Source organism: Papio anubis, chromosome 3 (genome assembly GCF_008728515.1).
Source record: "Papio anubis isolate 15944 chromosome 3, Panubis1.0, whole genome shotgun sequence".
Classification (NCBI taxonomy): domain Eukaryota; kingdom Metazoa; phylum Chordata; class Mammalia; order Primates; family Cercopithecidae; genus Papio; species Papio anubis.
Window position 1 is genome coordinate 162,867,829 of NC_044978.1, and position 26,804 is coordinate 162,894,632.

The following is a 26,804-nucleotide window of genomic DNA, read 5'->3' on the forward strand; positions in this document are numbered from 1 at the left end:
AAATGTCAAAGCTCTTGGCCACCTTTTTATGCCCAGTAATGATACACTGTCAACTTCCTGACGTTATTTGGGAATTTACTAGCAACTTGTTGCAGCTATCACAGCACACAAATCTCTTATAATATGGATGGTCTGAAAGAAGCAGCAGTCTGGTGGTGTTTTGTTTCTTTTGTTCTTTCTTTCACTTTAATATTTGAGCAACTTCATATTTAAAATATGTGTTAGGGCAAATCACCATGTTTTTCTGTATAAGAAGATGGACAATGAAGAATAGGGTATATTAACCTCAGTAGAAATAGTGCTTTACAAATTATGTTTAGATGACTGGGGGATTGCTTTCAGGTAAATTATTACCAACTAAAAGAATTGAGCTGATTCTAAAAGCGTATTGGGTTTAACATTTTATGAAAACATGTTTATTCACACAGATACATACATGTGTACATCTCCTGGGAACTTGGAAGGGTTAAGTCAGACCACTGTCATGTTACAGGAAGTGTTTTTCCACTGTATCCAGTACCTTGAGTTTGTTATGTATTCAATATGTAGTGTCATCATAAAACAGTTGCACCTGCATTAGCCCTCATTGTCTCAAGGCACAAGCTGAAAAATAATAGAAAGTAAAGCTCAGGAATTGAATATTTCTGCTAATAGTGTGTTGGTATTTTTCCCTCAGTTCACGGACATTCTTGATTTCAAAACGCAAACTACACAACCCAGGGCACTAGGGTTGGAATTCAATGTTTATTCAAAAAGGCACCCTAAGGCAGTTAGGGAGGAAATGCTACATGTATAAAAAATAGGAGCCCGGAATCTAAGCTGATCTGAGCACAGCAGCAGCGACTGTATTTACTAACACTTGTTTTCTGGGAGCCTATGAGAGAAATGGAAATAATTAGAAGGAAGCTGAAAGGATGGGGTTTTGTGGCTTGTTCTCCTTTTATGGAGCAAAGAAAACTGCAGCAGTACTTCGGGAGCTGGTATTCCCTACTGCCATGGGGGCAGCCGAATTCTGGGTGGAGGAGTTTGTTTATACCTTAACAAATACAGGCTATGTTGTTGATTAAACAAGCAAAAAAAAAAAAAAAGCCTCATTTGCTGCTTTCAAACACTCCCTCAATGAGAAAATGCCTCATAAAAATGCATCATGTGATAAGCTCTTGCTTTAGTCCCAAACTGAGCTTGAGTCCACTTGGAGATCTTAGAATTAAAGAGTTCTCAGGGAATACACCTTTTAGCTAAGAATATAGTGACTCTGTCATGAAACAGGGAGCTTTGCCACTTGCTTGTTTTGGAAGGAAAATAAATTAAAAAAAGATTGCAGGGGATTTTGGTTATTATATGGCCAGGGCTCCGTTTAGAGTCTGTGGCATTCAAAGCTGGCTTTAATCACAGCATGATGCTTGAAGCCTCCAAAAGTCCAAGTGTTTCCTTTCTTTCTTTCTTTCTTTCTTTTTTTTTTTTTTAAAAGCGTTACTTCACTGAGGCAGAGGGCTGCCTTTGAGTGACGTCACGAGTTAGAGCAGCAAGCTGCACAGGGGAAGGGAGGCTGGGTGAGTGACAGCCCAGCCTACTTTTTAATAGCTTTGTCATGTGACTGGGGACTGTAGTAAGACAGGTGCCTTCAGTTCACTCTCAGTAAGGGGCTGGTTGCCTGCATGAGTGTGTGCTCTGTGTCACTGTGGATTGGAGTTGAAAAAGCTTGACTGGCGTCATTCAGGAGCTGGATGGCGTGGGACATGTGCAACCAGGACTCTGAGTCTGTATGGAGTGACATCGAGGTGAGCTGGGGCAGGGCTCGGCGCTGCAGCCAGGACTGACGCTTCCCTCAGATGCTATTATTCCTGTAAGGGGGATGGGCTTGGGCAAAGAGAAGAGCCAGGAAAGTAGTCCAGGCAGGAGCTTTTAGAAGAGAACCTCAATCTTATCTTAACTCCAATAAGTTTGCTATTTTAAGGTGGCTCTGAGATGCCTTGAGCAAATCAAAGCTTAGCTGCTGTCATCAGTATCTGTTGCAGTTAGAAACTCTTTCCATGTGACTTTGGCACTGTTTCTACTCATATGCAATATTTATGCTCTAAGATATTGATATGAATCAGAAGCTGAAGTCTTTCCAGTGGTGTTTAGTGGCCTGGTTGGAAAAATGCCATTTCTATTTATAATAAGACGAAGATAAAAATATTAAAATGGATGTGTTCAAATATAGTCCGTTTTGACTGTAGTCCGGATTTTTTTTCCCCCCTCTCTCTCTGTTCATCAGACAGAGAACTTACAAAATCCTAAATAATCCTGCTGGGCTATTTTAGATTGCTTTTCCCACAGAACACAAAACAACGATGCTGCTTCCTTTAAAACTCCTATACATGGTTGAAAGATTTGGCCAGCGAATAAAAAGAAATGCCTGGCAGTGCAAGGTTTTGCGTTCGCGTCGGTGGCAGGGAAGCCAATGGTTAAATCTTCCTGTACCACGGAGAGCTGCCTGAAGCCGAGAGAGAATAGAGTTTATGCAGGACTGTGTGTGGAGCTGCTCGCTGCTTGTGTAAAAATAGACAGCAATACATCAATTCCACAGTCTCTGCTGGCTACAATTCATACAGGGGGGAGAATAACGCAAGCAGTTTCCTCGTAATCTCTGGAGTCTAGTGGGGGGACGGAGGACCTCGGCGTGTTTGCATTCAGCACAATGGAATGTTCTCGGAAGGAAAGTTTGGGCAACTTGGGAAACAAGCGAAACTTTCTGTGGACTCTGGTGAGATGGACTCGAATTGAATTGCATGGAGGATCCCAGCTGCTAACAATGAATCTGGCAAAAGACTGCGCGTGTTTCCTCTGGGTAGCTGGGGGCACGTAGGGTAAGGGGGAGGATCAAGCCCACACGTGATTTGATTAAATAAGATGTCCATGTGAGGCAGCGATACACATCTAAAGTGAACATAATTTGGCCAAGGCCGTCTGTGAATGCTTTTTTCCTATCTAGCGAGGCATGCCTGGGATTCTTAACTCTTTGCTGGGTTTGCAAATGTTGGCTCCATTTGCCCTCCCTTGCCTTGGTAGATCGTATTTGTGGATTGTAATTGTTATCTTGTTCTGATTTCTTGGTAAGGTGGAATAGATATGGATCATTCATATGCCCTGTAGCCATTATGAGTCAGGGTTATAAGTGGCTTCAAAGTCCTAATTGTCTTCGAGTAGCCGGAGTGTCCTGTGGGTGGTTGTCCGGCTGGCACTGTGGGTCTCAGCTGCTGTAGTTTCATTTTTCCATCATGTATTATTCTTGATGCTGTTAGGAGTTGATTGAGGAACTACAGCATGTGGAAATAAGGAAGATTTATTTTAATCACTGGAATTCCTGCAGTCATTTTCAAATCAGCATCAGAAGCATTTAAAACTGTGGCCTTTAAATTTTTTTCTTAAGGAGGAAAGGTCTTGGCTACTTGTCCAGCCATGGATGGAGTCGCCAGTCGGCTGAGATTGGCCAGTCACTTCTCTGTTACACTATAGGCAGCTAGATGCTAGAAGCTTTGCCTACATGGCAGCGGCTCTGGGAATCACCTTCGCCAGTCTAAAATATTACAAGCAGCAGGTAGCGTAGGCAGTTTTCATTTTTTGAATCATTAATGTTTGCTGTCATCCTAAAACGTATTATGCCCTTTTGCACATAATGACAGGGTAGTACATTGGTTAATAAAGGCCTATATCACTATAGCTACTTGGAGTGCCCCGTGTTTCACAGTTTAATGAAGGTGATGTACAATAAGGTTACTAAGATTGATAGAGACAATTCAAATGACATACACCCTACTAAGTCTGTCATTCTTTACTGCCCCTCTCTCCACCCCTTTGCCCTATCTTGACTAATTTTTTTAAGGACCAAGTTTCTTTTTTCATTAATATAATTAATGTGACCAAATCCACTCCTTCTTCTCTCTCTCTTTAAAATTTACCATCAATGGCACAAAAAACCTCCAAAAGGTTAATGGAGAATTATACTTAATTATAATGATTCATTATCATCAATGCAGTTAAGCTAATTTATTGTCTGCTCCTTAACTAAGAGAAAAGTCTGTTGGGGTGAAATAACAGACAATAATTAGCCTTTTGTGTTTAGTGACTGCTTTATCCTCTTAAGTCTTGTTATAAAATTGAGGCTACAGTTGTGAAATAGCTGTCATAGTTGCAAAGAGGCAGTAGAATGTGTCTGTGTCATTGCAATAAAGCACACCTGTTACAGATGTATAGGGAAACAGTAAATATCAGCATGTCAGATGAGGACAGTTACAGGGCTTGGACTGTTAAGTCTGGCATCGTCCAAAGGCCAAATATAAATTAATAACAGGAACACTTGCTACCACTAATGTGTTTTAGATTAGCAGGATAATGCCACATTCAGAAGCACAGATTTTATTAGCATGTCAACATCGGCAAGAGCACATGCACTTTTCTCAACCATAACGTAAAAGCAAAATGAGAGAGAGAGAGACAGACAGAGAGAGCAAGAGAGAGCAAGTGAGAGGAAGGAAAGGAATATGTAAATGACAAGATAGCACCAATATAACAAATTGACCTGGCCTGTTCCATGGTTTTCAAAAGTTATTTCAAAATACATATTTATGGAAGGTTAAAGGGTTTTGAACAAGTCATGCCAAAGAGGGCAGTTAAAGAGAGGGATAACAAAAAGTTGTCCACAAATCAGTATGCCACTTTAGCCTTCCAAAACATGGTTGGTTCCTAAGTTTCACAACAGGAACTTAAGCCGTATGTGGAAAGCCTATATTTTCTTGACTATTTTTATTTTTGTGTTCCTATCTTTGTTGTTCATGTTTTTTAAAAGACTATGCCCCATAACATCCTAGTGTATCTAGCACCATTGAAAAAGTTCTCCCCCTATCTCTGAATTGGTGACATTGAGGAAAAGTTAAGATAGTGTGTTTGGGCTTGGAGGATCAGCTGTATGGGCAAGAATGGAGTCTGGAAAGTGTTACACCCACAACCAAATACGAGCATTATGCCAGAATGAGATCTCTTCAGCCCAGCCTCCACTTACTTATATGCCTTGTCAAGTATACTGAGCTGTAAGTTTGGGCTAACTCAGATAATAAAAGGAAAGACCAATAAAATGATAAGGAAAGAGTTTTGATGGCGAGGACGGCCCTTTCTTTGCATTCCTTTGTGCCTGCTGCCAGGGATCTCACTGGGGCCCAGTGGTCTTAGAAAAGGATGGCCACGATTTTCAGTCTCCCCCCATCCTCCTCTTACCAACTGCTGACTCCATTACCCGCTACTTACTTCTCAGCATGTTGCTTTTGATCACGCTGCTGCATATGACCTGTGTAATGTGGCCTGCTAGGAATCCCTGCCAGGGATAACAGGGGTGCTTGAGAAAGAAAATCTGCATAAAACTTACTTCATTCAAAATGTAAATGTCAAGGTGCATCTTTCATTTTATGCCTAACTGCTGCCTGGATGTGAACAATTCCACAGCATCTCTCCCCACCTTGGAAGGCAGGGCCACGAGGGTGCTGCGTCAGTGTGTGCCTTCCTGATTGAGACGCCACTACTCACAGGTGGATAGAGTTCTTACTGTTCTGGCAATGCCAGACCCCTGTGATAGGAGTTCCTGCAGTGTTCTTTACTGTCTGCGGACTGACATTAGCAGTTAGGTAGCCAATTCAAGTTTAGGAGACCACCTTATTGGTAAGGGGAGTCCACCTGCCTCCAAAAGCCCCATGGTAAAACAGTTGAAAAGACTGTCTAGTTCATGTAAGGGGATGAAATACTTTGACAATCTAAAATAATCTTGGTGACAAGCAGCCCAGCCATGGTAGAAGATATTTTAAGCCTCTCAATATATAGAAATTATTTTGAAACTCTAAACAGAAATAGTTATTTTGAATTCACGTAAAGCACAGTGTAGATATGCATAAATAATGAACAAAATACACTGATGGTATGCTCTTGTGAGTTTTCTTTTCCGGGTACTAGGTGATGCCAACCATACACACACACATACACACGCGTGCACACACAGACACACACACACACACACGCACCCCTTGCAAGTTACATACAAAAGCCATATAGAAAAAAAATTATGATTTTTGTCCTTCATCTTAAGGAACTTGCTTTTGCCTTTAAGAATGAAGTCCAGAAAGTCATGAAGAGTCAAATAAGAGTAAATGATTTAAATAAAAACAATTCAGAAGAATCACAGATGAGTCAAAGGACTTTGCATCATTAGTTGCTAAATGAATTATATGGATTATAATGCTTAAAAGGAGTGTAAATGGAGACAATTTTTCCTTGTGTAGTTCCTTTGTTCTTTTTCCATTTAGCAATAGTTTATTGAGTGTCTATTATGTGTGATCAACTTTCCAAGGTAAAATCAAGTTTGTCTTATGGTTAACCATAAGACAGTTTAAAACTTTGGAAGCAGTAACTATCAAACAGGTACCAAGGATTTTGTACAAAGAGGTACAAAAATTTCTAGTTGATTTCTAACTGGAAGAATCAGAGAAAGCTTCATGGAGCATGGTATTTACCATGTATTTGGAGGTAGAATTTTGGATGGAATAAAGCAGGAAAATTATCCTTCAGGAGCTAAGTGAGTAAAGATTTTAGGTGTTTTTCCTGGTGACTCTAGTGCCAGAAACTAGCTTTGGTAATGTCGTTGAATTAACTAGGCTTAATTCCTATCACATGCTATTGCAGTTTAATAAATTCCTGTGGTTAATGGAAGCTTTTTAAAAATTTTTTTATTTTTATTTTTCTGCCTCCTGCAGTGTGCTGCTCTGGTTGGTGAAGACCAGCCTCTTTGTCCAGATCTTCCCGAACTTGATCTTTCTGAACTAGATGTGAACGACTTGGATACAGACAGCTTTTTGGGTGGACTCAAGTGGTGCAGTGACCAATCAGAAATAATATCCAATCAGTACAACAATGAGCCTTCAAACATATTTGAGGTAAGGACATCCTTTGGAAAAATTAATTTTTCATTAACTTTGGCTTGGGCGAGACTAACATGGTAACAGGCCTGAACATATAATGGGTCCTTACTTTGCTATCATCAAAAGACTTTTCATCACAGTTACATACTTTCTAATTGATGGAAAAACAGTGTTTGGAAAACAAATGGTTTATTTTTATTTGTATTTTTTTAAAGATTGAAGGGACTAAGAATCAACAACTGTGAGTGAGTTAAACTATGTTGAAATACTAAAGGGTTGTGAAACGTTAGTGACAAAGAAGAACAAAAGTCTAAACCTGTTTATTCCTGTCTATTTCCCACAGAAAGAATAAGCAATAAATGGTACCTCATATACATTAATAAATAAGAAGGCCTTTCTTTTTAACCAAGGGGGTAGATGTCTACCTTTATTTGCTTTACTAATTAGGTGAGCTCTTTTGATTATTATTATTAATCATATTTTTGGTTCATATCTCTAATTTCTTTATATAATGGGAATTTCTAAACCTAACTAATCTACTGTATACTTATAAATCAGTCAAAATTCATTTACTTTTCAGTAGCGAGAATTACCTCCGTGACTCCGGACTCTTATTATAAGCCTACCCTATAATAAAGAATGTTAATCTATTCCTATTAAAGTGTTACTTTGAGAAAAGAAATTCTTTCCCACAAGATCAGTACTCATTTACTTGAAAATACATGACTTTTTATAGGAACAAACATTTAGTGAGTACTCTGGCAAGTGAATTAAATGAAGATTGACAAATCCACTGGTTTTCTTTATCACAACTGCCAGTGCCATCATCATCATCATTATCTAATGTTTTCTGAGCACCTAGTATGTGCTGGGCTTTTCTTATTCACCCGCAAAGACATTTCTTATACTGCCGTGTTATTTGGTTGAAATCCGAGTCTTAAGAAAGCCAAGTTTAAAATATTAATTGAGTTTTTCTGGAACCCAGCATGCAATACATGCTGAATAAATGTTTGTTGAATCATGAGTGAATGACGAATATATTAATGTTGATAACAATAATAGTAATGACAATAATGGCCAACATTTTGGTATACTCATGCTTAACATATGTCATCTCACGTATCCTTGAAAACAACCTATTGTTAGGTCCTATTATTATCATTCCTGTTTTACATATGCAGACACTGAAATTCAGAGAGGTTATTTGATTTTCCCCAAATCACACAGCTGACAATAAAGACCTGGGATTTGAACCCCAAATTTATCGGACTTCAAAGTTTATATCCTTGATTAAAAATAGAGAACCCATGAATTTGGGTGACAGCCATCCTTTACAAAGGCATATCAAGCTGCTTCTTTGCTCAATATATTTAAAAATAGAACAGAATCTTTCCTTTCAGTGTTGGTTGGCACGGAGGTACAGTTAGCTAGTGAGCTGAGACGGCTGTAGGTTCTGCCGACGGTTGAGATTTTGTAATACCTCTGGGGATTAAGTGGGTTTTAGAAGAATGCTTAAGGTAGTAGAGTTCGGACTGGGGAGACAGAACAAGGTGGAGGAAACACTGAAGGTTGTGGTTAGTTCTACTTTCCCAGGCTTCTCAGCCGGGTCTTAGAAAGTTCATGTGAGGACTTGGCCAGTTAGAACTGGTAAATTGAACATTCCTCACTCAGTACACTTGTCAGGTTACAGGCCCATTCTAAGTCATGCTGCATTAAATAAACAGTGCTTTAAAAAATGTCCATCTCCATAGACCTCTTATCTAAAAATCAGCTATTCCATATCAGATGAATGCCATGCATTTTGTAGAGGCTAGAGAATAACTTAGAGGTAGGGGGAGATGGCATAGGAGTCAATGCCTCTCTGGTGGGCTACTTTAAAAAAAATACAACGTTCTCCATAACCTTTATGTCCCTGTGTTTTGTGTTGTGGTACTTGTGAGAGATACTTCACATTTATACCTTCAGGAGTCTTGGTTCAGCATCTAGTTAATTATCTACATATAGGTGCTTAACATATGCCATACCACCCTTTTTGTCTCCCTGTATCATATTCTACGCTCATAAAATTATTTTCAGCACTCTAAAACAGAAGGTTCATGTAATTTAGTCTCTCATCAGGTCATTTTAAACCAATGATTCTCAACCAAAGGCAATTTTGGTCCCCACCCCATACCCCAATTCAGGGGACATTTGACAATGTCTGGGGGCATGTTTGGTTGTTACCACTGGGGACAAGGGGATGCTACGAGCGTTTACTGAGTAGAGACTAGAGTCAAGGGATGCTACTAAACATCCTACAGCATGTAGGACAGCTCCCACCACAAAAAATGATTCAGCCTCCAATGAAAAAAGCACTGAGGTTGAAAAACCCTGCTTTTAAATAAAGTCACAAACTTCCCCTTTATAAATTACTAATGATTAATTGGTCAGATTTCTGAAAGAAGACGTAGTAAGGTACTGGATATAAAGAATGAGAAGTCATATAATGGTATTGGGATGCCTGGGGCTCCAGGACTAATATGTCAGGTATTCTCTTAGTGTCAGAGGGCAAAAGTGACTATTTAGGTAAGTTCCCATAACAGTGTTCTCTGATGTCATAAAGCCCATTCTTTATCTAGGCAAAGGGTAAGGTCATATGTGGCAACGCCGTTACCAACAGCAGCAGCTTCAGGAGCATTTGCCTGGCGTGAGGACGCCTCCACTCTTTGCCCCCTAGTGTTAGACTCAGGAATCTTTTCTATACTGCGAAAGGAAAGTGTGTTTTGAGCAGAGGTGACATTCTAAAATTGGGTCTTCCCTGTGAAGAAGATTCGTATGAAACCAGATAACTCTTTCATGGCCGCAGGTTTGTGTTGCTTCTACCCAAGCAGCATTTCAGGGAAGTGCCTTCCCAAGGCCAGCCACTCACAGTGGACTTTTCACCTGCACTCACCTTCTTTCAATTTGCAAAGTCCTGCCTCATCACATTTGAGAAGGCCTTGTACTTGAGCAAGTTAAACAGTCACGGGCTCTGCTGTCTCTGATCTGACAATAACAAGCATTATCTACTTTGGATTCCCAGAATAAAATCAGGCACTGAGTAGTTAAATGCTTTTCCTTGACTCAAGTAGCACGTCAATGACACCACTGGAAACTGGCCATCGGCTCTCTGAATTCTCATCATAGCAGAAAGTGGGATTTAGGGCTATATAATAGAGTGGCAGAATCTTAAAATGTTGAGAGTATAGTCCCAGCTACTCGGGAGGCTGAGGCAGGAGAATGGCGTAAACCTGGGAGGTGGAGCTTGCAGTGAGCTGAGATCCGGCCACTGCACTCCAGCCTGGGCGACAGAGCGAGACTCCGTCAAAACAAAAAAAAAGTTGAGAGTAAATTATGTATCTCTTCTTTTTGTTTCTTCCGTATGTTTGAATCTAAGTTTAGTTTTTATTTAACATCACAAAATAATGTTAAAGAATGAAGCTGAACGTCACAATTTGAGAAAGATAATTCCGGGTGGTAGCAGAGGGGGTAGCAACATGCAGTTGTTGGTTGAGTAACTGGACACACAAACAATGATCTCTGCTTACGCAACCTGTGTTTGGATGTGTAAATGCAGGGGACCAGGTACGATTCAGAAGCCACTTTAAAAAACAAGGCAAAAGGCTTAGAGGTAACAGCCTCCAGTGAATCTGATCCATGTGTAAGGAAAACAGGATGCGTCCCTGGACCGGCTGGTAGCAAGATTTATGTTTCAGAATATTGCAACATAACTTCCTTCCGTCTGTTGCCTTTGTGCATTGTTTGAAGGAGGAGAATAAAGGACTACTTTTACAGCACAGCAGTGTGTAAAGATGGATGGCATGGGGTTAGTTTAAATAGCATATTGGCCTTTCTGGGTCACTGTGGGCAACCTTGTCCCTGGTTTATTTTAATACCTGCTTTAATGCCTCTGTGATACAACTGAATGGGCATCTTTCATTCATTCGTCTTTACTTCTGAATGAAGCTACTTGGGGTTCGTTAGAACGATGGCAAGTGAGAATGCAGTCGTCTCTAGGTCATTACTTGTAATACATTCTGAGGTCTGCCTTTGCTGATGGGGAGAGAAGGACTCTCACAGCTGTAGCCAGCATTCATGTGTGGTGGTTGCTGGAACTCTCAGGAAGCTTGAAACTGTGAACTTTGTAGCAGAAAAGGGTGAGTGGTGGTTTTGTATTTGTGTGTAAGTTATCCTGTTATATGCCACAAGGAAATGAATGTGGAAGTTTTCAAGACTACTTGATTATTCTAATGGAAATATAGATACTTTACATTTCTTCATTTGGCTTCACTTATATTCTAAATTTTGCAAAAATTGACATATATTATGTACCTATCAAAAAGTTAAAAATAACAAATATCAGCAGTTCAACAGACCATTGAGCATTTGGGGAGCAGGGAATCTGCCTGTCTTGTTCACCGACATTTTTCTAGATATTTTCTTAGAAAATGGCAGAAAGTAAGAACTCAATAAATACTTGTAGCATAATGAATGAGTCAATCTTCATGTGTTTATTGATGGAATGAACTGTGTTAGGTAATATGAAGATTATATACAAAGCACAAAAGAAGGCCTGTGTCCTAAAGTACTTTAAATCTAGTTTGGGAGGCAAAATGAACAAATGTAAAACAATTAAGAAATCATGCAAGACTGTGTATACAAATATACAAGTATATGCATGTGTTTTTATTTCTTAGCAACTGGAAAACAATGTAAGACTGTATATTCATGTATATGTATAATATGTATATGCACCTACATAGGATTTTATATATATTTGCAATTTGCAAACATTGCAAGCTCGTATATGCATATATGCATGCATATATATGTGTGTGTATGTAAGTGTATTTCTAGCTGAGGAGATAAACAGCAAGAATAAATTCACAAAGCCTTGTAAGAGAAGAAGAGCAAAGCGTTTTCATAGAGGGGATGTGGAGGTGAGGAGCTTGGTTTACTCAAAGTAAAATACATATTAATGGGAACACAGCAGTAGTGGGAGTAAGTTTGGATGTAAGGTAGGTACAAAATTCCGGTGGGTAGTGAGAACCCAGTGGGAAATCTTTAGAGTCTGTTTAGAAAGTAGGATGTCATTGAAGATTTTTAGTAGATCAACATAATGGAGGTGGTATTTAAGAGTGATAATGCTGACAGTCGTAAGAGGTGTAGGCAAGTAGGAAATAAGGAAAATCAGACAGCAGGCCCTGCTGCATTCCAAACCCAATGTGATACAGGTACAGGGAAGGGACAAGGTGATAGCAGAGGGGGTGGCATTCAGGGAACAGATTCAAAGTACCTTGAAGGAAAATTCCATCAGCCCTGATAACTCTGAGTTAGGATAGAGAGAGAGGTGGTAAGGAATGCTAAACTCAAAGATATTCCAAAGAGAAGCAGAACCTCATGGATATCGTTCCTGGTTAAGTTTCTGCTCACCTTTAGGAGCTGAAGTACTTTCTTAGATTCGTGAGTCATTTTACAAAGGGGCTCTCTATCTTTCCACTGCCTCAGGGACAGAACATATTTAACCCAATCCGCAAATTTACGTGGTGTCTGCTTTTTTTCACTTGTCTCCTTGGAGGAAATTCTGCAGCCTTCCATGGTAATGAATTCCTGCTTCTGACTGTGCCTGTGGTCAGACAGACATTTCTATGAATGGCAAACCTCTTGGAATTTTAACAAAACAAATAGACAAGAAAAAAAGAATGCACGTATACACAACCCCACCTTAATTGAATCATTGGAAGAATAAATTCTTTTTTGTTATGTGGGAGGACTGAATTAATTTACAATAATCACTTTTATAAGATTTCTGGAATTTCCAATTTGCAATCAATAAATGTTTGTCATTTAAATTAAATTTACGGCCCACAGCCGGATTTTTGCCACACTTGGTAATGACACTTACAGAGAACATAGACTTCAAGTAAGAAAATAATAGCCATTTAAGTGGAGAGATAATTGGCTGTAACATAAGAACATTGAAGAATGTTGAAACTCATGGAGACTTATGGAGTATTTTAAAAATTTATGTTGTACTTATCTTTGCATTTGTAGTCTACCACAAAATTCCAAATTCTGGGTATAAATCAGTTAGATGTTCATCTTGGAGAGTCACAAATCAGGAAGCAACAATCTGACCCAGCCTGTGTGCTGCTTTATTTTCAGCCTCTCCTGTCGGCTTATCTTGCAGGGAGACTAAATAGTGCTGTTTGTTTGTGTGTGTGTGTGTGTGTGTGTGTGTGTGTGTGTGTGTGTGTGTTCATCTACACACCTCATTTAAGCACTGTTGTTTGAGACTTCTCGGCTTGATAACATCTGGCTTATCTTGGGAACATCTGGTTTATCACCCTATTTCCTCCCTGCCATTATGCTGACCACTGGAAAAATATGGCTCAGGAGTTCTGACCCACAGGGCTCTGTCTCCTGGCATCAACCCCTGCTAATAAATAGCAACTCACAGGATGCAGGTTACATGACCATCTTTCACTGGCACTAACTTTCCTGCTGGTGGCTTTTGTTAATGGAAGGTGTGGCTAGGAGAGATGAGATTGGCTGCTGTTTTTTTTTTTTTTTTTTTTTTTTTTTAATGGAAGTGGATTTGATTCTTAGCCATTTGCAGTTTGCAAAGTGAGAATGTGTATGTTTCATTAGGCACGATGATTTTAGAAAGTGCTATTTTGTATTTTGGGATGGTAGAAACCAATGATTTCATGTCAGATACTCTAGGCACTCCAGAAAGTAAACTGGGACATTTTATGGACTTATTGTAGGTTTTTCCAACCTCCTGGAGACTCAACTGGTTCATCAAAGTTACTCTGTGTGGATATCTTTGGGGCCAAAATAGTGGAGACCCAAATTCACAAGGAGGAAATCTTGGAGCAGAATCAGGAAAAAGTGGCTCATTATTTCTTAGATTTACTTCAAAGATAATAGTGTAGGTGAAAGTAATCACAAGGTTCAGGGTGCTGCATTGGACAAACTATTTGTATAGTAACCGTGTGTCTGTGTAGAGACCTTATACACATGCTGTGTTTATTTGTCCATGTACCACTCTCACTACGCCAGGTCCTAGAAGCACAGCCCAGCAGATGACTCACCTCTGGATGAAATCAACACACAAAGCAGATAAAAAACTGAACATTAAAGACCACATTGTTAAAAGAGAGAGCCAAATTGTTCCTCCACCATTCCCTATCCCAGACTTCACATCTAACAAGGTTAATTTGTCCCTATAATTATGTGCCTATTCTTTGAGTAATGAAAAATTTTATTGTGGGTTTTATAAAATGAATTGCGTGTGATGTAAAACAATTTCGGTAAGAGCCACTTTTTTTTTCTTCTTAATCTCTCAGGTTCCTTTTAACTTTTTTTTTTTTTTTTTTTTTGGACAGAGTCTCGCTCTGTCACCCAGGCTGGAGTGCAGTGGCGCAATCTCGGCTCACTGCAAGCGCCACCTCCTGGGTTCATGCCATTCTTCTGCCTCAGCCTCCCAAGTAGCTGGGACTACGGGTGTCTGCCACCACACCCAGCTAATTTTTTGTATTTTTAGTAGAGACAGGGTTTCACTGTGTTTAGCCAGGATGGTCTCGATCTCCTGACCTCATGATTCACCCATCTTGGCCTCCCAAAGTGCTGGGATTACAGGCGTGAGCCACTGCGCCCAGCCTCCTTTTAACTTTTAAGACTGTGTGCTCTGAGGTATGTTTAAAAGCAAGGCAGGATCCTATGCTTTAGTGTAGCTAGAATGAGAGCAGGGAAACGGGGAGAGAGATCCACAATGAAATACATACTCTTATTCTTGGCAATGGCAGAGTTGTTTGAAGCTAAAAGACTTCTTACCCATTAAGCCATTTGTCCCAAAGTGATGATAGAAGATACTTTTGTGCCTTTTCTTTTCCAGAATGATAGACTGATTTGCACAGTTTCAGATTCTAAACACTAATATTTTGTAGACCTGTCCATCTCCATTACTACTGCAAGTTATTCATTCAAGGTTTGCAGCCAGATGGATTAATGAATTACCAGATCTTTCATAAAATGACTTAGCCTGACTTAAACAACTACTTTTTTTTTTTCCTTTTTTTTTGTGGGGGTGGGGAGCAGTCTTACAATGGGTGTTAATGGGCTGTAGGGAGAGTGAGCCCCCACTGAGTTTTTTTAAACTAGCTTTTTTAAAGCTTCACTGCACTTTTTCATTCTTTTCTGAACTTGTGCTCAGAAGCCGTCAGTTCAAGGAGGAGCAATCAGGCTGGTAGAGCAGAGAGGAGGAAGGAGACTCAGTGGTCAAATCCCTGGTGGCCTATGCCCTTCCCTGTGCCAAATCAGCGTGATTTATCAGAGCCTTCTCTTCAGCGCAGAGTTGAGAGTGAGTTCCAGGGTCCTCCCCACACAATATGCATAGCTGGAGCTCTGAACTTTGAAGGAAAGCCTCAGAGCTATTTGCAAAGTGCTGGTGCTTAGTGAATACTAAATTACATTTAGGAAATAGTCTACTGCTACCAGTTATACTTCATTTTTATTCTTGACACAGACACCTAAATCAGAGAACAGTAACATTTCAGAGATTATGGAAGCAGTTTGGGTATGTTCCAACACTATAATAGGATCAGAATTTTAAGGCCTTTTGTATTATTACCAATAGTCACTTAGTTTCTACTGCAGTGTACTTTGTAGGGAATTACAGCTTTTACTAAAAAGATTAAAATGCTATTATGCAAATGATTGCAGTATGTTATTATGTTTACAAATTAACATCCATGGCTCAACACACAAATTAACTAACTATTCTATCTGTGTTATTAAGGATTTAATAAAGTAACTGTTAATAAAAATGGGTAGCTTGGAACTTTAGTAGAAAACAATTGTGATTTAACGCATGGAACTTGAGCATTGTGTTTAATGTTCTAGGTGATATAATGGTAAAATAAAGTTGAAAAAAGCACATAGAAAAACCAAAACTGTGTGAACAGCAGAGCTGCTTGCCTGAGAGGCTGATGAACGTGAACTAAATAGCTTCAGGCTACCATGTACAGTGGGCAGCATAGCAATAAATCTAAGCAAGGCACGCAAAACATCTTCTATTAATAAATAGTTCATTGAAATGATAATTACCCTCCATTACATGTTTGATATGTTCCATACACACAGAGAATACTGACATTATTCTAAAATGGATCTCAGAGTAAATTTTGCTGTGGCGAATGGGATTTAGCTGAAGAATATCGCTGGGTGATAAAAGAGGAGAAGGCTGGGTTCAGATTGAGATGGCTTTACAAACAGGCTGCAAATTGCTATTCCTGGCTGTTCATAAGAGATCATAAAAGCAAGGAGATAAGAGCCGCCAAGGTTCCTGAGAAATGAATGTATGTGATTATGTTATCTCGTAGGTTGGATTTACTAGACAGACCGACAACACCTTCACTTTAGCCCAACAGGAAAAGTAGAAAGAGATACAGATTTTGGATAGCAAACTTTGTTAGAATAGGAAATTCCAAAACACTGTAATTCAAATGTTTCCAAAGAGAGCCAAGATTCCAGTCATTGACTTCTGTGCTGGATCTCAAAAAAAAAAAGAGCTAGGGATATGACTTAATATTAAGCAAATAAATGAAAACGAAACAAAAGCATTACAAGAACATCCTGGAGAACTAATTCTATATTTCAAATATTTTGGACTCATTTTCTTAATTCTCAAATAAAGATGTTGAAGACTTCTAAGTCCACAAACAATTATCTTTTTAGGTCTCCCTATTGAGGGATACTAACATGAACTTCTTAGTAGGAATTTCTGGATGTACTTAAGAAATTTACAAGCAGGGAAGAGACCACAAAGTTAGTCAAGGTTTGTGCCTTTGCATACAATACAAGCAATTTATTTTGTTCCAAATAGCACCTCTGTGGTTGGGAAACTACTTATGCAAATTTTTGATATCTAGCTTTAGCAAGGTGCCTGGTTCCTTCATTTCCTTCCACATTTGGATAAATTGTGTTGTTCTTCACTCTTCCAAATTTGTCCTTGTGGAAGCGAACACTTGCAAATTGGTTGAAGCTTGCTAAGAGAAAGAAAGGGAGGGGGTAGAGAAGAGGAGGAAAAAACCTGACCAAAAGCAGTTGCTGTGACAGCTTATGATTTGATGGTTTGTGGCCTTGTCCTGTTCTCAGGCACCTGATCAAGAAAGTGGTACAATCCTGTTATGCAGACATTCTGGAAATCTTGCCAACATTCACCTGACATGACCAAGGTTTAAAGTCCTTGCTGTAACTTTACAAAGCGTAGTGAGAGTGTGTGCCTGTGTGTGGTACATACACTCACTCATATCCTTTTTTTTTTTTTTTTTTTTTAGGGAAAAAAGATCTTTGCCATAGAAGGGTGGTAAAATAATTAGTCCAGTAGACAAATGTCTTGGCCCATGTTTAAACAGAGCTTTAAGGACACAGTGTTCCCAAGAGTCACATATCTAAATACAAACCAGTGTCAGCTGCCATGCAGACCAAAATGTAATAGCCTGCTTTCACATAGGTCATCGTCAATCCATTTTGGTCGCAGTCACACTGCACATCTGTTTCTGCGAGCTGCAGCTTCTTAAGGTGGCATTTGGACTTCATAAGAGCACAAACAACCAAGCTATAAATTGCCACTGCTGGAGTTATTTTGAATAAGTGTATACTGTTTCATATTTATAATGGCGAGGCTTCATAATATTCACAGTGAATATATAACACCGATCAGTTCAACAAGCATGAAATTGTATGTTGTCAACTTGTCACATAAATAGAGTCATATTCTGGCTTGCGATAATGTTGAACTAACATTTTTTCCCCCAGAATTGTCGAGAGGGTCACAAAAAAGTGAGGAGGTAGCACTTCCTTTGGGTAGATAACCAGTCAAGGCTATTGTAAAGTTGATATTACTGTTGATGAGTTCCTTTTCTCCCCGCCCTCCGAAGCACTAGCTTTTCTTGGGTGAATGCTAATTGGCTAATCTGGTGTGTTTCTGCTGTCATCCAATGCTATCATTTTCAGCTAGTACTTGGAGGTTTTTTTGGGATGTGTATGTGTGAGTAGCTTTTTTTTCCCCCTTTAAAACTTCTTCTTCTTCTTCTTCTTTTTTTTTTCTATTCTTGTGGTGCAAATCAGTGCTAATTGTCATGAAATTCTCTAGCTATACTCGGGCAAGGTTTCTTGTTGCCTTTTCACCCCAGTTAACTCTTAATTTATTACCAGAGCATTAGGAAATAGTGAAAGCTAGACATTTTATTCAAACTTAGTTGAGATAGAGAATTTAAAGAGATGCAGAAAAAAATGATTGAACCAAATTTGCACCTTACTAAAAGGAGAAAGGACGAATGAAATGTGCTCGCCGGTAGCTACGGAGAAACTCAGAGACCAGTTTCCACAGTGGCTGATATTTCTGCACCAGAGGCATGGTAGAAACTGATGCAAGTCTGTTTTCACTTTTGAGAAATTCTTAGATGTGTTCAACCTTCCTCATCTTTCTTCCAATGGCCTGAAGACAAAAAGGCACTGCAATCTGTATTACCCGGTTAAGTTGCTAACTTCAACACCTTGAGACAGTACTTCGGATTCTCTAAAGCACTATGCAGTATTACTGAGGATTATTACCAAAACTTTTCTTTTCATCCCATATCACTTGGGGTACGGCTGTTTACATTTTCTTTTTCTTTTTCTTTTTTTTTTTTGAGACGCAGTCTCGCTCTGTCATCCAGGCTGGAGTGCAGTGGCGTGATCTCGGCTCACTGTAAGCTCCGCCTCCCAGATTCACGCCATTCACCTGCCTCAGCCTTCTGAGTGAGTAGCTGGGACTACAGTAGCCTGCCACCACACCCAGCTAATTTTTTTCTTTTTTGTATTTTTAGTAGAGATGGGGTTTCACCGTGTTAGCCAGGATGGTCTCGATCTCCTGACCTCGTGATCTGCCTGCCTCGGCCTCCCAAAGTGCTGGGATTACAGGTGTGACCCACTGCACTGGGCCCACATTTTCTTATACAAGAACCAATTCACTGGCTAAAGCTCTGTGTTTCCAGCTTTTGCAACATCTTCACATGTCTTTTTGCTTGTGGATTTTAAAAGTTCATCTCTCCTCTCACTTATTTACTTACCCATTCATCAAAATATAATTGTCATCCATTAGCATGCTTAGTGTCTGACCATTTTAGGGGGATACAGGGGTTAAAAGCAAACCTAGTTTCTGGCTCCCTGAACATTTTGGTTAGTGATGAAGACAGGCCTTTTAAAAACAAGTAAGATAAGCTGTCTGTTTGAGGAAGGAGAGCAGGGAATTTCTCCATCTCTCTGTTACCCAGTTATCACTAGCAGATAAATTCTGCCCTTCTCCTACTTAATTGTCTTTAGAAATGCCTTCACCTTGAAATGGAATTCTGCTGGAGAGCATTTCTCCTAGCTAGAGGAGCATTCTGTCCAAACCAAGATCCCATTCTATTCCAAACCAAGATCTGTCCCACTGCCCCAACAAATGCAGGGCAGTGGGACAGAATATTTGAGATTGGAAGACCTGAAATGTATGATGTCCTACACACAGTATATTAAAATAACAGTTTGCTAAATGACGAGTTGATGGGTGCTGATGAGTTGATGGGTGCAGCACACCAACATGGCACAAGTATACGTATGTAACAAACCTGCACGTTATGCACATGTACCCTAGAGCCTAAAGTATAATAAAAAACAAAACAAAACAAAACAAAGTAACAGTTTGCTCATTGGAATTGCAGGGTTGCCAGCGGGTGTGGAGGGGAAACAAGAGGAAGCCAACCCAAGGGAAGAGGGCAAGACCGTTAGTGGAGCGTTCTTTAACCAGTGTGCGAGTCTGACCTGACCAGAATGCTGTGTCCTTGGTGGGGCTTCTATGGATGAGAACTGTTTGGTACCATTTTAGATCTGTTGACCTTTCTATTTGAGAATGATACTTCAGTCCAGCTGGAAGGACTGACATGCTTTTTGCCTGTTTGAGACACCTGTGTATGTGACTTTTGTCTCTCTCTTGGATCCATCATCTCTAAGTGATAGCTCCTTGCTTCATGGGGTAATGCTATCCAGGGGCTATCCTGCACCCTTGGAAGAGGCATGTGCAGGAAGAATGCTACCAATCCCTTTCCTCTTCCCTCTGGAGATACCAAGCATTACACCCCTGCCAAGCCTTACTCAATTAGATCTCTTTCAGATTCCTATAATAATCGAGCTTAAATCCTCGTCTCAGTTCTTTCTGAGAAATTTATTTCTGCTTTGAAACGGCTCTTGCATAGGAGAAAAGTGCCTGTGTTACAGGACTGCCCTTGGTTTTTCCATGGGCTCTTGGCTTAAGGACATTAGCTTCCCTGGTGCCATCTCATTTGCTCAGATGTGAAGTTAGAGCTTCTGTATTCCAGACATAGTTATCCTGGGTGTCCAGGGATCCTTGCCAACCCAGATTCTGTCCAGATATGTTCTCATGTCAGAATCCTCTTGTGTCTTGCCAGCCCATACTTACCGGGGACACCCTGCTTTCTCCTCTGAGCTGCATATCTCAGCCTGCATTTTTTATTTAGGCCATGCTGTCTGATAGGCAGGTTCACCTCCTATTCTTACTGGAGAAGAGTCTGGGCAAATGCCTGAAAGTCTGAAGACAGCAATGCTGTACAGGATAAGTGACTTCTTTTCCCTGCTGGTCCCCAATTCCAGGGCTCTGTGTGCAACAGATTTGAGAGTTACATTAGGTCACAGTGCCACTGTCTAGCTCCTTTAATCCTATCACCCGGCAATCCCAGCAATGTAGCTGAGGTGGCTGCCCCTGTCCTAAAGGAATTTGTGTCAGTTTCTCCTGGGATGAATCTAGTCGGGACCACTTTGCAACATTTGTTCAAACTGAACATTTTGACAAAGACATTCTGTTCACAAAGAGCCAACAAATGTTCTGTGTTTCGATACATTTGGAGGTTATGAAATGTTGCCTGGTCTTGGCAGATAACTGAGTCTGGGGACCCACATTGTGTAAGCCATGCCCTGTTTAATTTGTCTTTCAATGGCAAATGTGTTTCTTCTGTGATTCAGCATAAGGGATGATACCCTCCAATAGGACTGAGTGACTTCCCTGCTGCTTTTGTGGTATAGAAAAGAAAAAAACAAAAAACAAAAAACGGATACCACTTTTTTTCCTTTAGTTGCTGTTTTTTTTTTATTTCCAGCTACATCTTTTATAGTTGAAAGAGAAGATATATGTTCTATAGATAGTATGCATTTTTATGGTTATTTTTATAATTCATACTGGAAAACCTAATTTCTGTAGCCATTAACAATTTAGGATTATTAATTGTCTGAAACATAGGTGAGAAGCATACTGTTTTTAAAATGTCTCTGAGAAGCCAAACTAGATTCAGAAAAATTCCCTCAAATGGAACACATTTTATTCCCAGATACACTTCTTCACCCCTCACTTAACACTTGCTTCCTTTTGTTTTACTTATGATTTAAATGAATCCAGTTGTCTAATGTTCTATCCGATATGTAATGTTCTATGAGCATATATGACATTAGAAGAAATGGTTTAGAAAATTCATGAAATGGTGACAGTAAAAAGATAATGGTGAGCAGTGACAACTGACCAAAAGAGACAAGACTACAAACTACAAAAAATTGACAAACCCTGAAAATGTGACAGTCTGGGGCCCTTTAGTTTGGGGGAAAATACTCCCATATTTCTCAATAGGTCCATCTAGTCGTTTTGCAATACCAGACAGTGCTACCAAGACCAATCCTCATAATTTTTAAAGTGGGGAAAATATGTAAATGATTCGGAAATCTTTCCATGAAAAAGCTTTAATGAAAGTATGGTGCTTTAGCAAGTTAAGTTCTTTGATTTATCTGCACCAGCGTCTATGTGGTAAAGCCTGATCATGTGAGGAAGTAGGTGAGGCATACATACAAACACAAACACGTAGTTTTAGATCTAACAGATTTTAATGGAGTTTGGATATTATTCTGTAAGTGTTTCCTGTGTAGACTTCAATAATAAAGAAGAAAATGCTCCATGAAATATCGAACTTCATTTTATAATCTGTTAGATTACATCTTCCCTTAAAAATGCAACTGTTGAAATTTGCTTGAATAAAGAGACCACTGACTCCTTTTTCCTTATCAATAGTAAAGCTTTTTGGCCACAGGGACATTGGTCAAGAGAAATATAGCTCAGTAGAATTATCATTAAGTAAGCAATTTCCCACATTCCTTTAGAATGAAATCACCTATACTTTTCTCCTTCATGGCTTTCCATATTTATCCTACCCAGTCCTCAAATAAGCCGCCACCCCAGCAATGCACAACTCACTTGTAAATATTCATTTGGAGCATATGAAATCGTAATATCAGTACTGAGACTAACTCCACCACCCATTTTGCTTTGGAGACCCTTATAAATAAATGAACAACCTGAGAGCTTTCAAAACAATCATTAAGATGCGCTACTTGCTTTTGGATAAAGAGTTTCAGATAATGTACAGGACTGGGCTTCCTAAATCTAATTTCTGTCTAAAAACCCAGGGAATGCTCTGGCTGTATCTTCTCTAGCCAAACTCTCTTGACTGATTCTGGCATCTTTCCCCTGAGAATGCCCAGCTCAAGGTTCTCTATATGGACCCAGAGCCTTGATCAGCCCATGACCCTTCATTAATATTCAAACTTTGGCAGTTTCAAAGAATGCCGCCCTCCTCGACCACTGTGAGCAGTGAGCTCCCCTGGTACTTTCTCTCATGCTTATCCTTTGTACGAAGACATCTGTGTCTTTCTTCATGTCTCTTTCAGGAGTAATTCTTCACCTTGTTCAATTTTTTCCTTTCTCTTTATGGCTGTCGTAATAGCCCCTGGTACAGCCAGGCAACCATGACCCTGTCCATCATTCACCTGCAAGCTATTCTTGAACCACTAGATGGTCCCTGAGTGACCAGATTAATTGTGCCAGTGGTGAGCCTTTTCACCTGACCTTTCGTCCAGTGACATAAAAGCTGATTCCAGGCTGTGTGCAAGGCTGGCTGCCCAGCCATCTCTGCACCCTCCATGAAGTCAAGCAGTGGAACGGAGAGTATCCATGCAAATTAAGTGCAGAGGCAGGGATAGAATAGGGTGTGCAGTTGGGGGTTATCAGAAATTAAATTTGTCTTCCTTTGAGTGCCATTGGAAATGAGTCTTAAGGAACGAGAACCCAAAGGAAACTTCCCATAGACACCATTTCCATAAACGGTATTGTCACAATGTGCTATTTTAAAGACTGGTTGTTTTGGTCTGTGTTTACATGAAGTCTTTACCAGGCACAGGATAAACTATTAAGTCCCCAAATTTAGGAAGTTATGTGTGGTCCTCTTTGGCACAAAGTGAATTTTTGTTGTCACAGGTGCGAAAGAGCATCTTTTTCTTTTGTTAAGGCCTTTAAATTGTGGTCCAGCTTTCTAGGTAATAGCTTTTTGGCTAAATCTCTCAAGGTGCATTATAAACTGCATGAGGGGAAGAGGGACCTCATCAGCTCCTCAGTCCCTAGCACAAAGCTATGCACATTAAAACTCTCTCTAGTTTCTGTTAATGGATGGATTTACAGGGGTTCTACCAAATTCAGAAAGAGAGAGAATATAACATGACCTTCCCAGTCATTCAGACCAATCATGCTAAAAACAAGACATATCCAAGATCTGAGAATGTGTTCTTCAAGAGATGGTTTGTAAACAGAGCCAATAGTGACACCTGTATGCTGTGTGTCTGCCAGAGTGTCTGTGAACTTACCCCCTAACTCTGCTACAAGCCTTTCTGCTCAGATGAAGATATATGGAGTTGGGAGACATGTGGTTGGTTAAGCCAATGTGCGTTGGCGGGTAAAGGCACTGCTGTATGTCTACTGAAGACACAGAGCATTTACTCTTCTCTCCCCGAGAAGAGGAAGTGGCTCTGACACTCAATGAAGAGCTCAGGAATAGGTACCTTACTGGGGTTCTAGAGCATGAAAGTAAGTGTGTCTCTGTTCAAGGAACCGGCTGTTCCCAGGGAGCTCATGAAAATGCATGGCCACAGCTTCCCAACACGCTGTTCCCAACACTGTGCCCGTATTTCCTGGCTGGTTTTGACCCTCTCAATGGATTCAGACTTAAAATTTTTGTAACTGTTTTTGCTGTTGTTGTTGTTGTTTCCTCATTTGTGATTGTAATGAAAACAGTTTACCTCTTGTGGAAAAGGGTGCATGATTGCACAAATTTACTGTGCCATACTTGTATCGCAGTTACCTTATTTTTGGAAGAATCAAGCATAGGGGCTAGAAAGAAATCCTGGGCTGGGGAAGGATGGGTAATTTCTCAAGGCCATTCAGATCTTTCAGAAGTTGTGAATGATTTTGACCTTATAATCTGTGATCATTGGAACCAGGATGCAAAAATAGCAGAGAGAGGATCTCCTTCACCTTAATTTCCTGCCCTTTTCTGGTGTCTGTAGTACAACTGAGTATATGGACATCGTTGCTATTTTAGCAAAAGCTTGGTGAGCTATCTTTTTCAGGCGGGACAGTCTACCCAGTCCGGATTTTAGTCTGACTTTCGTGTTATGATTCAGTATGTTCCAATGCAGGATGCTCTAATGCAGAACCTGATTTCATTCATTCTTAATTTGACCCATTTATCAACTATTTTAAAAAGCAACAACTACATGCCAGGCACTAATTTAAGTCCTCATAATACAAAGATGTATTAAGTACATAATACCTATGACACAGAATTTTCCCTTCAGGAGTTGGTTGGCTAGTAAAAAAGACAGACTCCAGCAACTAATTATAAAATAAGCAGATACATTCTGTATTACAGTTAGAAATGAAGTACCATGAAGACACAGACAGAGGAGTAAAAATGTCTGTGCAAAGGGTGAGAAGAGAGGAAATTTGATAATTGTTGCTAAATTTTTTACTCGTGGGTCTTCAATAAGTCAGAAGTTAAAAACTCTCTTATTTATTTATAAAATTTAGCAAACTGCACTTCTCACCTCTCAGGGGGAAGACAAGAAAAAGGATACACATAGTAGGTTCTTAATAACTTTTGAAAATAAATTTGCCTTCTCACAAGTCCCGTCTACATTGCACTCCGTAGTCCGATGGCTCATTAGGTTTTAACAAAAGCAGCGCAGCTAAATAAGAAGGATTCTTTAGTCAAGCACCCCCGGGCGGTATCTCTGAGAGCAAATGTGACAAATAGAATCAGAAATGAATTAAATAGTCAGCTACAGCAAGCCAAGCTAAAAAAAAAACCTCTGAAATGACCCAAAATGGAAACATATTACAGTTATCTGCATTCACAGTACAGAAGAAGTTTGGTCGTATTTAAGATAATTCTCTAGTGCCTGCTATTTTTAGCTCAAGGGTAAGCTCCTCTAAGAGTCTTTCGGCATTGCATCCCTTTAACCTGGCCTAACAAAATAAGCCAATAAGCTGTCTGATTTTCCTGGTCCATCAGGGAGGAAGAGAGATAGCTAAAACAAACCATTTGCGGGGAAAATGTGCGGCCTATCTTGTATTAAGAGCTTTTTTCATATAGATTTTTAAAACATCCCAATATTAAGTGTTGCCTGTCAGAGACCAAAATGTCAAGCTTTGCTGTTTTGAAATTGTAGGCTCATGGTTATAAAAAGAGGATTTTATAGGCCTAGTCTAATGGAAATAAACATTACTCCATTACCTTCAGTAAAACCAAATCTTTACAGTTCAAGCTATCATTATTAATGTCTATGAGAAGAAATAAATGTTTCTAGGGCTTTATTTATTTATTTATTTTAGGTAAAGGAAGACCGGCGAACTGCACCATAGCAAATGAAAGTTTTCTTAAACCTTTCTCCTCAGTGACTTTGCAGTGTGTAATTTAAAAGCAGAAAGCAAAGAAAATGCAGTTTTAAAACACTAGGCTGGCTATTCCTGGTAGCTTTCCTTCTTACATATTAACAACTCTTTGTGAGCCTATTGCTCTGTCAATTCTTGTCTGTCTGTCTCTATATAGTGTATACCAACAACCTCATCAACTTGTTATTGTTCACCACCTTCTAAGTGCACATGTGAATGTGTGCATGTGTGTGTGTGTGTAGGAATAAGTGTGGGCTATCTCAGCTTCAGCCATATAACCGCATGTGTAGATTACAACACTTAACAATATGCTAGTTCCACTCATTTCATCAGAAACCATGCTGCTGACCATCAAAGTTTTAAGACTGTTCTCAGGTTGACCAGTTTACCTACATTCTGAAGCCTACATTTGCCAATTTAGCGTGGAATAGATTTCAGCCACAGATGCTACCTGTGAGGCAATTAATCACCAGATATTTCTTGAGCTCATATTATTATGTGCAAGGTATTATGCCAGGTGCAGTAAGAGGAGGAAAGGTGTCTGACACAAGGCCTCAGTCCTCAAGGAGACTTGTCCCTGAACTGCAGAAATGAACTGCAGAAATGAAATTCCTTGGGTGCCAACCCAAGGAAATTTAGGACATTTATAGAGTTCCTACAGTTCCTACTGTGTTCCAGACACCATGCCTAGGTCTTCTCTCTTAATAGATCTGATTCTATCTGAATTATCAGCCTTCTCATAAACATTTTACTGGGGCCATGCTAAGTGTCAGTTACTTCCCTTGGTTATGCATGGTTTCTGTCTTCCCACAGATGAGGAATTTAGGACTTAGTATTTAACCAGAACTCAGATTTCCTGGTTCTTACTGCTTTTCCTCAGTGTCAGAGAAGAAATGGGTATTTTCTATCTAGAATCCTTAGAAGCACTGGCCAGTCACATTACCATGTTCAAAGATATATTTGCTTGACTGAGA

General features: G+C 39.8%; 1 protein-coding gene across 7 annotated transcripts in view; it reads left to right on the plus strand.

Moving 5' to 3' along the window:
• Positions 1 to 26,804, plus strand: part of PPARGC1A (PPARG coactivator 1 alpha) — a 684,515-nt gene that overhangs the window by 585,062 nt on the left and 72,649 nt on the right. For 6 of the 7 annotated variants that reach the window (XM_031664083.1, XM_031664088.1, XM_031664084.1 and 3 more), the window contains one exon: positions 6,780 to 6,959. In XM_031664083.1, coding sequence (XP_031519943.1) covers positions 6,780 to 6,959 — 180 coding nt within the window. Of the gene's footprint in view, positions 1 to 1,482; positions 1,782 to 6,779; positions 6,960 to 26,804 lie in introns of those variants that run through there. The other variant, XM_031664086.1, reaches the window with a different exon arrangement.